This window comes from Dipodomys ordii, unplaced genomic scaffold (assembly GCF_000151885.1).
Source record: "Dipodomys ordii isolate 6190 unplaced genomic scaffold, Dord_2.0 Scaffold31, whole genome shotgun sequence".
Classification (NCBI taxonomy): Eukaryota; Metazoa; Chordata; class Mammalia; order Rodentia; family Heteromyidae; genus Dipodomys; species Dipodomys ordii.
The window spans coordinates 10,694,891-10,710,602 of record NW_012267247.1 but is presented as its reverse complement, the minus strand read 5'-3'; the positions used below and the strand labels follow the sequence as shown (position 1 = coordinate 10,710,602).

General features: G+C 55.4%; 1 protein-coding gene across 1 annotated transcript in view; it reads left to right on the top strand.

Moving 5' to 3' along the window:
• The window catches only part of Slc5a10 (solute carrier family 5 (sodium/sugar cotransporter), member 10), a 66,220-nt gene extending 51,552 nt beyond the window's left edge, over positions 1–14,668 (top strand). The window contains exons 10-15 of the mRNA XM_013016509.1: positions 6,434–6,541; positions 9,244–9,394; positions 12,820–12,988; positions 13,153–13,368; positions 14,242–14,299; positions 14,402–14,668. Coding sequence (XP_012871963.1) covers positions 6,434–6,541; positions 9,244–9,394; positions 12,820–12,988; positions 13,153–13,368; positions 14,242–14,299; positions 14,402–14,508 — 809 coding nt within the window. The 3' untranslated portion in view covers positions 14,509–14,668. The remainder of the gene's footprint in view (positions 1–6,433; positions 6,542–9,243; positions 9,395–12,819; positions 12,989–13,152; positions 13,369–14,241; positions 14,300–14,401) is intronic.
• The last annotated feature ends 1,044 nt before the right edge of the window (positions 14,669–15,712 follow it).

Here is a 15,712-nt window from a genome sequence, read left to right as displayed (position 1 = left end):
GGGGCCGGCGAGCGACCTGCGGGGACCCCGGTGCCTACCAGGGACCGGGAACCCACTTCTCAGATGCCACGCTTCCCGAAGGCCCCGGGCAAGAACTTCCCACAAGTTGGTTTGCACGACTGGGCCCCCTCGGCGGGACTCAGCAGCGCCCGGTAGTCCTGGGCTTCCGGGAAGCGGAAAGGTCTGACGGATCCGGGGCGCGCCAGCAATCCCCGAGGCCTCCCAGGAGGAGGCCGGAGCCCGGAGGCTCCGAGGCCGGAACCCCGCTGGCGGCGGCCCCCCGCGGGGACAGGAACAGCGGGGCACGGCCGGATCGCGCTTACCTTACCTGGCCACGAGTGCGGACGCGGTGCGGAGCCCGTGACTAGACCGGAGCGGGGAGCGCTGGCGGCGGCAGCCGGGGAGAGGGCGCGGCCGGCCGGTGACTAAGTGCCGCCCCGCCCACCCTGGAGCGCCACCTGTAGTCACGTGCAGCCCTGGGGGCGGGGCCGGAAGCTGAGTCAGCCCCCCCCCCGTAGATAGACATTCTCCCCCTCCCCTCAAAATCCCCCCCACCTCCTTGTCTTGGCCCCCAAGACCTCGTGCTCCCGGGATTCTGCAGCTCAGAGAGGCACAGTGTCCTCCCTCAGGACGCACAGCGGGCTCTCCGGGGGCTGTAGGCGATCCCGGGCCAAACCCTAGCCTCTCAGGTGGGGCAGGAAGGCGGGTGAGAGGTAGACAGAGCCGGTAGGTACCCAGTTCTCGGATCTGAGTCCTGCTGCCCGCGGGGAGGAGGGTGGGGGGATCCCCAGGCCTCTCAGCGCCTGAGCCTTGGGGCAGGGCGAAATGGGGAGCGGCTGCACCCTGGGGTCAGGCCCGGCTCTCTGCTCCGCGTCCCTGGGGCTTGGGCCCGGGTTAATGGGGGTGTGGGGACCACATCTGAAGGCAGGCTGTCAAGGGCAGGACGGCAAAGCCCATTAAACCCAGCCCAGCCAGCAGCCCGGCAGCCTGCGTGCCAGCCACTGGCCCTCCCAGACCCACCACTGGCTCCAGCTGGACCGAGGCGGTTTGGGGCCTTAAGGAGCTTCTCTCTGAAGCCTGTTTGTGACTCTTCCTCCACACTTCCCCAGTGTCTACATCTACCCTCCCAATCCTTGCCAGAGTCCATGGCCCTGGGCAGTGGCTACTTCCAGCCCCAACACCCTGGTCCCATCGCGGACCCCTCGAGCCCAGCACTCCCTTTTCATCCTCTAACCCACCAAGGCTCTTCTGGTCAGAGCCCAGGAGACCCTGCTCCCCACAGCTGCAGGACCTGGGCAGGCATCACCACCAGGACCAGAGATGAGCAAGCATCTCCACCATGAGCCCTGCCTGCCAGTCCTTCCTCCCCATTTATACCCCCTGACACGGTAGACCCCAGCCAGACGGGGCTCCTGTCTCTCCTCTCCTTCTTGCCAAGGCAGAGTCTCCAGGTTCCTTCACAACCTGGCATCAGGGCTGAAAGAGTTGAGCACGCACACCCCCATTTGCCCTTCCCCATAGAGTCCTGGGAAGTTAAGACTAAACAGGAAAGTCCCATGAACCCTTCCCCAATTCCCCTCCAGCAGTAATATCTTACATAGCTGCAATTTCTGTGCATCCAGAGTTCATTCAGATGTCACCAGTTACATACACTCTGTGCGTGTGTGTGTGTGCAAATGAGCTTTGTCATGTGTGTCGGTTTGCATAGCCACCAGCATGGTGGCTGGGTGTAGTAGCACATGTCTATAATCCCAACACTGTAGAAAGATCACAAGCCTGAGGCCAGCCTGGGCTTACAACAGCAAGACCCTGGCCACCACCCTTAAAAAAGATGCTCAACAGCTGGGAATGAGTGGCGCATGCTTGAAATCCTAGCTATTCAGGAGGCTGAGATCTAAGGATCATGGTTTGAAGTCAGTGAGACCCTTCTCTCCTATTAGCCACAAATTTTAAAAAAGCTGGAAGTGAAGCCATGGCTCAAGTGGTAGAGCCCCAGCCATGACCTTCATCATTAGAGCAATGCTCGTGCACCAGCATCTAGCAAGCACTAAGCCACTCTCCATTGCTACTATTTTGTTTGTCAAAAATGCTACATAAAAAGCTGGGGACCAGCAGCTCACACCTGTAATCCTAGCTATTACTCAGGAGGCTGAGATGTGAGGATCGTGGTTCAAAGCCAGCCCAGGCAGGAAAGTCCATGAGGTGCTTATCTCCAATAAATCATCAGAAAACCATTGTGATTCAAGTGGTAGAGCGCTAGCCTTGAGTGGAAGAGCCAAGGCCCAGAGTTCAAACCACAACCGAACCACCCCCCCCAAAAAAAATGCTACATAAGACCTGGGTATCAGTGGTTCACACCTGTAATCTTAGCTACTCAGGGAGCTGAGGTCTGAGGATCACAGTTGAAAGCCAACCCAGGAAAGAAAAGTCCCCTCATGAGACTTTTATCTCCAACGGACCACTCAAAAACTGGAAGTAGTGAGTGTTGGTCTCAAAGTGGCAGAGTGTTAGCCTTGAGCAAAAAAGAGCTTAGGAATAGAACCCAGGTCTGGAGTTCAAGTCCCACGACAGACAAGAAAAAAGCAGCCAGGCATGGTGGCTCATGCCTATAATCCTAGCTACTCAGGAGGCTGAGATCTGAGGATCGCGGTTCAAAACCAACCCAGGCAGGGAAGTCCATGAGATTCTTATCTCCAAGAAACCAATGTGGCGCTGTGGCTCAAGTGGTAAAGCACTAGCCTTGAGCTGAAGAACTGAGGGACAGCGCCCAGGCCAAGAGTTCAAGCCCCATGACTGACCAAAAACAGAAAAAAAGAAAAAAGCTACATAAGGGGCCTGGCATGGAGGTGCACACTTGTAAATCCAGCTATACAAGAGGCTGAGGTAAGAGGACCAAAGTCTGAGGCCCAAGACTATCTGAAAAACAGATGAAGCAAAGGAGGCTGGAGGAGTGACGCAAGTTGTAGAGCACCAGCCTTGAGTGAAAAAGCTAAGGAGCAGATAGCTCAGGCCCTGAGTGCAAGCTCCATGTACCAAAAAACAAAGTACAAATAAAAAAATAAAGACAGGGGCTGGGAAGGTGGCTCAGTGGTAGAGTGCTTGCCTTGCATGCATGAGGCCCTGGGTTCCATTCCTCAGCACCACATAAGCAAAAAGAAAAAAGCTGGAAGTGGCACTGTGGCTCAAGTGGTAGAGCGCTAGCCTTGAGCTGAAGAGCTGAGGGACAGCGCCCAGAGTTCAGGCCCCACTACTGGACCAAAAAAAAAAAAGGCACAAATTAAAAATAAAGCCACTGTGAACATTCATACATCTACATTCATAGGCAGCTGTATAGATGTATATATAAATGTGTTATGTGTATGAACATACATTTCTTGGGAATAAACACCCCAAAGTGCAATTCCTACATCTGAGGGACAGACCTTGCCAAGGTGCCAGTTCCAGGGCTTGAACTCAGGACCTCACACTCTTCTCAGCTTTTTCACTCAAGGCTGGCCCTCTGCCACTTGAGTCACAACTCCACTTCCCGCTTTTTGATGGTTAGTTGGAGATAAGAAGCAACATTTGTCTACCCAGGCTGGCTTCAACTGAAATCCTCATATCTCAGCCTCCTGAGTAGGTAGGATGACAGTGGGCGTGAGCCATCAGCTGTGTGGGGTGGGTTTTTTGTTTGTTTTTGTGCCAGCACTGAGGCTGGAACTCCAGGCCTGGGTGCTGTCCTTTAGCTTTTTCATACAAGGCTGGCACTCTCCCACTTGAAGCACAGTTTGACTTCCAGCTTTTTGCTGGTTAATTCGAGATAAGAGTCTCACACGGACTTTCCTGCCTGGGCTGGCTTTGAACTTGGATCCTCAGATCTCAGCCTCCTGAGTAGTTAGGGTTAGCCACTGGTACCCAGCTAATTCCTTGGATTTATATGTTTGTTTGTTTGTTTGGCCTGGGCGTTGTCCCTCAGCTGTTCAGCTCAAGGCTAGCGCTCTACCACTTGAGCTACGTCGCCACTTCTGGCTTTTTTTCTTTTTGTTTATGTGGTGCTGGGGAATCAAACCCAGGGCCTCAGGCATGCAAGGCAAGCGCTCTACCACTGAGCCACCTTCCCAGCCCCTTTCCTTGGATTTATGCAGGAAGGAAGGATGTCCAAAGGAAAGAGAACAGCAGAGAGAGAGGCCCAGAGGTGCCAGGCCAGAGCCCATACACTGGTTGGACTTGGTTGAGATAAAGGTAGCAAACAAGGAGAGGCCTCGGCTGGCATGGGAGGGCACTGGGAGCCACATCTAGGCTGTGAACAGAAGGCCGTGGGGGGGTTGGGTAGGTTGGGGGGTGGCTGCCTAGAAGGGGCAGTCAAGCTGGACTTGGTGTTAGCAGCACGGCTGGAGGACGTGGGGGCTGGGCCGGGCAGCTCCCAGGCTCTGGAATAGGTCTTGGCAGGGTGAGGGGACTAACATGGGGCCAAAGCAGAGCCTCACAGGCACCTAGGCATGCAGCAGGCAAAGCCAGCTCCCTGTTCCTTCTCTGCCCTTCCTGGCCCCAGGGGTTGGCAAGCTGGGCCATTGTTCGGATGGTGACCTGATGCGATTGCTGTCATAAATGTGTGGTTCTTCTTTCTCGCTGTTCAGCACAAACACGCGGTCCAGCCCAAAGCGTCCAGGGGCAGTGCCCATGCCAGGAGTCTGGAATGAGCTGAACAAACTTGAGAGGAATCTCCTGACTCGGGCTTTCTGAGCCATTATGTGGCTGTGATGCTTCAGTGGGCCCCTCCCAGAGGGCGGGGGCCAGCCAGTGCCAAAGGACCCACCTGTCCTGGCCCAGACTCTCCATTAGGAGGAGCCCATATTTGCCCTCTCAGTCTTGCACCCCAGTATCCTGACATGGGACTGTAAACTCCATCCTGGGCTTAACTGTCTTACAAAATTATGTCTTTTCCGGTCCTACAAAACTCAAGTGTGTAGGGGTGGGAGGGGGTAGAGGTGGTAGATGGTAGATTTGTAGAAAGGCAGTTGGATCAAGCTGTTCCTGAATTCCTTCATGACTTTTTCTGGCATCTTCTCTTCCTTTCCTTCTGTGCCTTTCCTCCTTTCTCCCCACCATTCACTAACTTATTCATCCATTCATTTAGCAAATGTTCACAGACTTGTCTCCTGTGAGCCCAGCCCTGGGCTGGGCCATACCTGCAACGCAGATGATTCAAATCCAGTGTCTGCCCTCAGGGAGCTCCAGGCCTGGTGGGGAGCACAGCCAAGAAAACAAACAACTGTGACTCAATCTAGGTCTTGGGAGCCCTCAGGGGGGAGCTGCTTATCACCTGAGGGTTGGGGGACAATGGGGAGACCTAGAGGAGGAGCCCTTTGCAGGAGGTAAACAAGGGTGGTACAGGTGTGGAACTAGGAGGAAGTGCTAAGACTTGAGAGTGCTGGCCAGGTCTGGCCCTAGAGGCTCCCGCCTGTAATCCTACCTACTCAGGAGGCTGAGATCTGAGGATCACAGTTCAATACCAGCCTGGGCAGGAAAGTCCCCCTGAGACTCTTATCTCCAGAAAACCAGAAGTGGTACCTCAAAGTAAAAGTGCTAGCCTTGAGTGGAAAAAGCTCAGGGACAGCACCCAAACCCTGTGGTCAAGCCCCATGACTGACCTCCCCCAAAAAAACAGTGCTGGACAAATATCAGAAAATACTGGCAGGCCGGGCTGGCAGAGTCTGGTGCCAATCAAAGGCTGTAGGGCCAGTCAATAAGGGCCTTGAATGCCAAGGGCAGGATTTTACCCAGAGTGCCCTGGGCTTGCAGGGATGGGAGCGGAAGGAGGGGTTGGGGACCCGCACCTCAGAGGACAGCAGTGATCCCAGGGAGGAGGATGGAGCTTGAGCTTCCACTGGAGTAGAGCGGTGGGCGGGGCCGGCCCCAGAAGAGAAGGAAAAACCCAGAGGCTGTTGGGAGGGGCTCCTCATGGGGAGCAGGAAGGGAAGGATGTGCAGAGGCTGCTGGAAAGCCACGGCAGTAGGAAGTGGCTAGTCTCACAACTCTCACCCTCATCCGGTGTGGTGACTCCACACGGCCAAGTCAGCAGGCTTCCTCCTGTCCCCTGCCTCCATTTCCCCTCCTTGCAGGACAGCTGAGAGCGGGAGGAAGGGCAGGAGACCAGCTGGCTGTCCTCATGGCGGGCTGCCCGTCCTTGGCCTGGAGACAGGGAGTTGGGGGCACCCGAAGGGCCTAGAGTGGAAGACAGCATTGGGGGAGGGGATCGAGAGGCAGAAGGGCTCTCAAGGTTCACTTTCCCTCAAGATCACACTGGGAAACTGAGATCAGAGCTAATCATTAAGCAGCCAGAGCGCAAGAGGTAGGGACTGGCTGGGTGGGTGGGCAGGCTGGCCCAGGCCAGGAGCCATGTCTGCAGGGAGGGCATGGGCCGAGGAGGGCAGCGGGCATCCATCTCTTGCAGATGACGTGGGCTGTGTGGTGCCCTCCGAGTGCTTGCGGGCCTGTGGGGTTGAGATCGGCTGCTCTAACATCGCCTACCCCAAGCTGGTCATGGAGCTGATGCCCTCTGGTGAGGCTGGGCGTGGGGGTGGGGAGGATGAGGGATGGGGAGGGGATTCATCCTGACATTGTGATCTCCACGTGGGAAGAGATAAGTACCAGCAGGTTCAAGGACTGCCCTGTCCCGGGCTCACCCACTCCTCATGGCCTCCCCTCAAAACCCCTCCGTGGCTGGGTGCTGGGTGGCTCATGCCTGTAATCCTAGCTACTCAGGAGGCTGAGATCTGAGGATCTCAGTTCAAAGCCAGCCCGGGCAGGAAAGTCTGTGAGACTCTTATCTCCAATTAACCACTGGAAGTGGCACTGTGGCTCAAGTGGTAGAGCGCTAGCCTTGAGCTGAAGAGCTCGAGGACAGCCCAGGCCCAGAGTTCAAGCCCCAGGCCGAGGGAGAAAAAACAAAACAACAACAACAACAAAAAAAAAAACTCCACACTGCTGCCACCCCTCCATCTTCATGATGGAGAAACTGAGACCAACTCACGCTAAGGTTTCTCTCCTGCTTTTAAATCTTCAGTCAGGTGGGGCGCTGGTGGCTCACACCTGTAATCCTAGCTACTCAGGAGTCTGTGATCTGAGGATTCCCACTCAAAGCCAGCTCTGGCAGGAAAGTCTGTGAGACTCTTATTTCCAATTACCCAGCAAAAAAAGTGGAGCTGTGGCTCAAGTGGTAAAGTGCCAGCCTTGAGCAAAAAAACAAAAACAAAAACAAAAACTAAGGGACAGCACGTAGGTCCTGAGTTCAAGCCCCAGGATAGACACACGAATGCTAAAAGATTTCAGTCAGGTCCCTGTGTCCCTCCCTTAATCCCTCGCTGCCCCTCATAGAGCCTGGTCCCCCGGGGACAGAGGGACAGGATTGCAGTACCTAGACCTGGGAACAGAGCTTGGTTGTACACACAGGCCAAGCTATTTGGGGCACATCACTTCCCTGATTTTGGAGCCTGGGTGTCCTCATTTGTAAATTGGAGATAATGACTCTCCCTCCCCTCAGTTGTGGCTGGATTAAGCCTAATGACTCCTGGCAGGCCGCAGCTCCACCTTCGGCTCCACCTTCCTTGGCATCCTGCCCCCAGAGGATCCATTCAGCAACACCCCTCTTCACTCCCCTCACCCCCCCCCACCCTTCCTAATCCTTGGGCTCCTTGTATGAAAAATGGATACACTAAGCCCCAAGTTAAAACCTCCTGAGCAAGATGAGGAGACATGTTTAGGGAGAATCAAACTCAACTGACATTTCTTCAGGCCCCATCCCAGTCAGTCTGAGACACTCACACAGCAAGTTGATGCGGATCTGAGACCAGGCCCCCAGCGAGGAAGTAAACAACACCTCTAAGGCTGAGCCCCCCAGGAGCGTCCAACATGTCAGACCTTCCTAAGGCAAGGTGCTGTCCACAAGACTAGTAGGGAGTCTGCTGTGGTACTTCAAACTTGGATACATAGCCAGATGCTTGTCAGCTGCTCAGGAAGTGGAGTTCTTTGTTTTTTCTTTTTTTGTCAGTCATGGGGCCTGAACTCTGGGCCTGGGCGCTGTCCCTCAGCTCTTCAGCTCAAGGCTAGTGCTCTACCACTTGAGCCACAGCACCACTTCCGGCTTTTTCTGCTTATGTGATGCTAAGGAACCAAACCCAGGGCCGTATGCAAGTACTCTACCACTGAGCCACCTCCCCAGCCCTCAGGAAGTGTAGTTCTGAGGATCCTAGTTCAAGGCCAGCCCAAGCAGAAAAGTCCATAAGATTAACCAGCAAAAAGCTGGAAGTGGAGGTGTGGCTCAAGTGGTAGAGTACCAGCTTTGAACAGAAAAAAACTGTAAGGGTGCAAAGCCCTGAGTTCAAGGCCAGGTACTGGCACACACACACACACACACACACACACACACACACACACACACACCAAAAGAAAAGAAGAATGTACACACACTTGAAAAAAGACCCAGAGAAGGAAAGTGACCAGCCTGAAGCCACACAGCAGTGAGTTAGCACCTGCTTAACTCTGACTTCCAGAATGCCTCTCAGCTCCCCTGAAGAAACCTGCACTGGTTTGCAGGTGATAGGTTTGATTTCCTCTCCCTCCCCTCTCCAATTCTGGGGCACTGGCAGTGCTTCCGCAGAGCCAAGGTAAGCCGGATCCACCTGGCCTGCTACAGCCTGCCACCAACCAGAAGTGGTGGGAAATTCCAGAGCCTGGGCCACTGTCCTGGGAGTGACTTCCCAACCTAGGGTCCCACCTCAAGCCTTCCTCCCACCCCACCCCAGATGTGCCTCTGGGCTGCTGGGAGTCCCCTGGCAGCCGGCGCCTCTCTGAGCTTGCAGCCGCTGTCACATTGGGTTAAGGATCTTTCCTTTGGTAAAGCCAGGGTGTAAAGTGCTTAGTCAGCGCCAGGCTCTGCGGAATGAGAGGATTGGTAATCGCACCAAGACACACGTAATTACAGTGCAGGCCAGCGCTTCCAGCAAGCCGCGGGCTTGGGCTGAAAATCCCGAAGTCCCTACTGCATGTCCACGGCCGCCCAGTCTCCCCTGGCCTCAGATGCTCAGCCTCTCTCCCTCCGGGTCCTCTGCCTTTGGGTACATGGGAAGGTCCATGGAGCCACTTAGGACTGACTGCAGTGGGGGAAGGGGGCTCAGGCTGCAGGGCCCAGGTGACAGGAGCTCCCAAGGAAGGAGGCCAGGGTCAGCCAAGGTCACAGCGAGTCCCCCCCGCTCCCCCCTGCAGGTCTGCGAGGGCTGATGATTGCGGTGATGATGGCTGCGCTGATGTCGTCGCTGACCTCCATCTTCAACAGCAGCAGCACGCTCTTCACCATGGACATCTGGAGACGGCTGCGGCCTGGAGCTGGCGAGCGGGAGCTGCTGCTGGTGGGACGGTATAGTTGGTGGGGGTGGAGGGAACCAGCCATAGGATCAGCTCCTTGAGGCTTTGAGGGATGCATAGAAGTTTGAATACCAGGATGGGAGGGAGGGAAGAGGCCATACTATCCTGTCCATTCCACCTCCCACACTGGCCTCCACTACTTCCACCGCCAATTCCTCCTGGCCTTACTTATCCCCTCTGTATTCAGCTCAAAGGCCTCCTTCCATGCAGGCCTCCTGATACCTCCAGCCAAGAAATTCTTTTTTCCTGTGAGCACTGGCCTGTGACGCTATCTCCATACCCACCTGGGTGCCCGGAAGTCCTTGCATGTGGATGACGAAGGCTGGTGTCGCTGACTGTGCATTTGTGTCTGTCTAAGCCTCTCCGCTTTCTGTCTACACTGCCTCCCTCCTAGCTATGTAGCCCCCAGCCCCCCGCTGGGACTGGAGGGACGGCCTGCAGCCTGCAGCCAGGAGCCCAGGGTGTGCTGTCCTCAGGGTGAGGTCTCCCAGTGATGCCAACCAGCAGCTTCCGTGGGAGGGCCTTGTTGGGACATGCCAGACTGCAGACAGGTGTGAGCTCATTTGCAGTCAGGGAGCCTCGGCCTCCAGTGCAGGGCACTTTCCGCGTCTGCCTGGCTCTGGGCATGAGACTGCCTTGGCCTTCAGATGCCCCTGCCTCTCCTCTCTATGGCCCCGGGACGCTGCCCTTCTTCAGTCTTCCCAAGCTCCAGGGTCCTAGGCCCTGGATCTGCCACCCTCTAGGCCTGGGCCCTCTGACCCTAGCTCCTGCCTGCGGCCATGGCTCCCTGACCTGCCCAGAAGCAGACCTCTTCCCTGCTCCTGCCATCTCCTCAAGCTATCTCCCACATTGACCTGGATCTTTCTTCCTTTCCCCACCATATCTGCCCCCAGGCTGGCCTCGTCTTCAGCTCAGAGGCCCCAGCAGCTCGGGCCAGTGTTATTAATGACTTCATTTCCAGGTTCTAACCTTCACTAGCCCCAAGGTCCTGCCTTCTGTCCCTGCTGTCCCCTTCTGTCTCCTCCCTGGGCCCTGTGTCCCGTTGGGCAATAGAGGATACCGAGATCTCTCAGCCCCTTCCCCTAGGCTCCCTTCTCCAGAGGGAGGATGGGACTCGTTCCTCCCGACCTGAGGTGGGGGCCGTGGCATAGGGGGTCCTTAGAGACTGGGGGTACTTGCCACAAAGGAAGTGGAATGGGGTAGGGTATCCCAAGAGCAGGAGCAGCCTCTGGGCCTGGGGGCACACACACACACACACACACACACACACACACACCACACACACATATATACACACACATACACACACACATACACACACACATACACACACACATACACACACATACACACACACATACACACATACATACACACACACATATATACACACACATACACACACCACACACACATACACACACACATACACATACACACACCACACACATACACACACACACACACACATACACACACACACACACCACACACATACACACATACACACACCACACACATACACACATACACACACCACACACATACACGCACATACACACACACCACACACACACACATACACACACACACCACACACACAATACACACACATACACACATATACACACATACACACACATACACACACACATACACACACATACACACAATACACACACCACACACACATATACACACACATACACACACACACCACACACACACACACCACACACACATACACACACCACACATACATACACACACATACACACACATACACATACACACATACACACAATACACACACATACACACATATATACACACATACACACACACATACACACACATACACACACCACACACACACACATACACACACACCACACACACATACACACACATACACACATACACACATATACACACACATACACACACACATACACATGCACAGACATACACACATGCACACACATACACACACACCACACACACATACACACACACACCACACACATACACACACACCACATACACACATACACACACATACACACACACACCACACACACATACACACACATACACACACACACACACATCTGGGTGGTGAGTGAATCAAAGGGGCAACATGCAGGGCAGTAGCAGGGGAGGAGAGGGTTGAGGCCAGCCTGGCCATGGAGCGCCCCCCCCCCCCCAGCTGCTGCCAGCAAAGATGCTGACTGTGGTGTTGGAGGGCGGGGTAGGCCGTGTTATTGGAGGCTGCCTGGGCCTTTGAAGAGGCAGCATCAGCCGCCTGCCAGGCTAAGGGTTAATTAGCCTCAATCAAGGTGGCACCTCCTTCCCCCACCCACTCCCTCCAGCCTGAAAGGGAAGAAAGGGAGGCAGGTACCTGCACATGGCCTGCCACGTGGGGGTGGGGGGAAGACACAACACCCCTACCTCACTCCCTTAGTGGTCAGAGGTACCAAGTGGCTCAGGACACCAGTGAGGGGCTCAGTCAGGGAGGAGTTGAACTCTTGTGGAAACTTCTCTGGGTTCCACATCCCTTCAAGGTCCTGAGGGCCTCCTCCTGGAAGTCCTCCTGGATTCACACTTCCTCTGAGTTCCTCAGCCCAGACCTGCTCTGGGGATAGGTTGACCAGTTGACTTTGCTATACTGCCAGATGGTGGGTGCTAGAGTGTTCAGCTGAACCAGAATGCCCAGTGCGCTGCCATTCTTCCCCGGGGAAGGGAGGTGTGGGGGCAGTCCCAAGGGGGAGGGAGGGGGGCAGGGAGGTCTCAGGCAGGGTGGGGATGGTTCCCCTGGCTGGATAGAAGGGCTCAGGCTTTGAAGTTGAGGAGTCTAGGCAGTGACTCTAGCCCAGACAGTTTGGCTCCCAAGCCTGGCGTTCTCAGGCCAGAGCTTGCTCTGAAGTAGATGGAGGGCGAGAACAGTGCTTAATGTAGAGCCAGTTTCAGAATGCATGCTGTGCTTAGAGACCCCGCCAGAGGGATGTCTGCCCAGGACATGAGGACAGCAAGTGGTTCATGTTTACACAGTCCCCATGTGCCACGAGCTCCCACGGTGTGCCACAGCTCCCGTCCAGTGACACGTCTCCATGGTGCCACAGGCTCCCAGTGTATGTGGTGTGAGTTCCCCCGTATGCTGGAAGGGGGAAATCCTGCCCTCTTTTGGCTTCCAGTCTCAGCTTGGGTGGATCAAATGGAGACCCCAGGAGCTGTGGGGGGGGGCGGTCCTTAAAGGCTGATTCTGCAGAATCTCATAGAAGGAGTGGTACAGACTGAAGGATCAGGGGTGCAGACTCTGGGCCAGTTACAGGTATAGTGGGCTGGGGCTGGGTACAACAGCTGACCAAGGGGAGGAGGAATTGCTGAAGAGGGGTCTTTGGCACCGTCCATCTGCAGGCTGGTCATCGTGGTCCTTATCGGTGTGAGCGTGGCCTGGATTCCCATCCTGCAAGGCTCCAGCAGCGGGCAGCTCTTCATCTACATGCAGTCTGTGACCAGCTCGCTGGCTCCCCCGGTGACCGCAGTCTTCATCCTGGGCATCTTCTGGAAGCGTGCCAACGAGCAGGTAGATGTTCAGTGCAAGACACGGGTGGGGCTCAGTCAGAAGGGCTGCTGACCTCCTCCTGCCAACGCTCCTCAGTCCCTCCGACCCTGCCCCTGTGCCCAGGTCAGCATCTGGGGTCCTGGCCTTCTTCCCACAGTTCCTCACACTGGCTTCCTCCTCCCCAGGGGGCTTTTTGGGGCCTGATGGCTGGACTGGTGGTGGGCGCTCTGAGGCTGGTCCTGGAATTCCTGAACCCCGCCCCACTTTGTGGCCATCCGGACATGAGGCCGGCTCTCCTCCAAAACATCCACTACCTGCACTTCGCTATAGCCCTCTTCCTGCTCACTGGTGCTGTCATGGCTGCTGGGAGTCTTCTGACCCCGCCCCCCCAATACACTCAGGTGAGCCTGCCCTGACCCCCAATCCCTGACCCCTACATTGTCATCCCTGACCTGCACTCGAACCCTAACAATTTCTAAATCAGGTCCCATTCTTTTTTTCTTTTCTTTTTTTTGCCAGTCGTGGGGCTTGAACTCTGGGCCTGGGCACTGTCCCTCAGCTCTTCAGCTCAAGGCGAACTCTCTACCACTTGAGCCACAGTGCCACTTCTGGTGGTTTATTGGAGATAAGAGTCTCATGGAGGGGCTGGGAAGGTGGCTCAGTGGCAGAGTACTTGCCTTGCATGCTCGAGGCCCTGGGTTCGATTCCTCAGCACCACATAAGAAAAAAGCCGGAAGTGGCACTGTGGTTCAAGTGGTAGAGTGCTAGCCTTGAGCTGAAGAGCTGAGGGACAGCGCCCAGGCCCAGAGTTCAGGCCCCATGACCGGACCCGAAAAAAAAAAAAGAGTCTCATGGACTTTTCTGCCCAGGCTGGCTTTGAACTGTGATCCTCAGATCTCAGCACCCAGCTCAGGTTGTTGTTGTTGGTTGTGGGGCCTGAACTCTGGGCCTGGGCGCTGTCCCTCAGCTCTTCAGCTCAAGGCTAGCACTCTACCACTTGAGCCACAGTGCCACTTCTGGATTTTTCTGCTTATATGGTACTGAGGAATTGAACCCAAAGCCTTATGCATGCAAGGCAAGCACTCTACCACTAAGCCACATTCCCAGCTCCTCAGGTCCCATTTTAACCTCTGAATTTCTCTGACTCCAGAATCTTCTAAACCTTCATCAAGCTCTGATCTCTGTCTCTTTTGAGACTGACTTCCCTCTTTCTGTCACTGTCCCCTGCCCCTGTCTGGATGCACTTTTGTCCCATCCCCACTCCTTCCTAACAGATTGAGAACCTGACCTGGTGGACCCTAGCTCGGGAGCTGTCCCTGGGAGCCAAGGCAGGCAAGTGGGCAATCCCTCACTTCCACCCCAGGGCTGGGATGGAGTCAGAGGAGCCAAGGGTAATCTTTCCTCTCCCATCTGTCCCTCCTCAACCCTCTCCAGGTAGCAACCCAACACCCCAGAAACACGCTTTCTGGGCTCGTGTGTGTGGCTTCAACGCCATCCTCCTCATGTGTGTCAACATCTTCTTCTATGCCTATTTCGCCTAACACTGCCACCTGACAAGAAGGTGGAAGCCTCTGTCCTCAGGGACAGGCTGACGATGACCCCCACAGCTTCACAGCAGGCCAGTGCCCAGCAACTGAAGGAACTCTGAAAACAAAGCGGGGAAATGGGAGAACACAAGATAATTCCCACCTTGATCTCACAGTTTGTTGGTTTTTTTTTTTTTTGCCAGTACTGGGGTTTGAACTCGGCCTAGGCACTCAAGGCTCTACCATTTGAGCCACAGTGCCACTTCTGGCTTTTTCCAAGTAGTTTATTGGACATAAGAGTGTCATAGACATTTCTCTGGGCTTTGAACCACCATCCTCAGATCTCAGCCTCCTGAGTAGCTAGGATTGCAGGCATGAACCATCTGTGCCTGGCAGTTTCACAGTTTTTATTTTAAATACAAGGGCTGAAGCAGGGGTTAAAGAGTCTTGGGTTTCATCCTGGACCAAGGGAGGACCCCACATTTCTCTAGTCACGGCACTTCAGCCATCTCTGGAGTCTCCCTCTTCCATCTTGCCTCTCTCCCTTCTTCCTGCTCATATCAGCCTGGCATTCAAGGCTTTCCCTAGTCCACTTCCATTTTCCTGCTTCCAAAGGTGCCCAGGCTCTGGGCAGGGACTGGGTCTCTCAAGATCCCTCGCTGGCTATAGGTTCCCTTGGAACCTGCCTTTGCTCAGGCTGGGCCCCTACCTAGACTTCCTACCCCCTTGGTCTCATTGAGCCTCCAAAACTCAACCCCAGTCCCAGTTTCCCATCTAACTCTCCGACTGCCTTCCTCCTGGAATGCCCTCTGGGGCCTGGTCTGGGCAGAGCCCTATTAAAGGAAGCGAGTGCAGCCTCATCTCCCACATGGCTGGTCCAGAGCTGGGCATGCCCAGCAGGGACCACCATGTGCCTCCTCTTCTAAGGCTCCCCACCCCCAAACCCCCAAGGCATCTGTGGGGGAGAGTGTGTGTGTGTGTGTGTGTGCGCGTGCGCGTGCGCGCGCGTGCTCCAGTTACTCCAGGTGGGGATGCAGGAAACTGTAGAAACCAGGGTCCTCAGGCCCAGCCAGCTAGGAGTCTTCAAACCTGGGTGGGAGGAGCCACGGGGGGTGGGGCTATCGCTGAAGGCGGGGCTTTAGAAGAGCCGTCCAGTGACGTCACAAGCCAGCGCCCAATAGGAAGCGGTCAGACAGGAGGTCCCGGGCAGGGCGGGCTG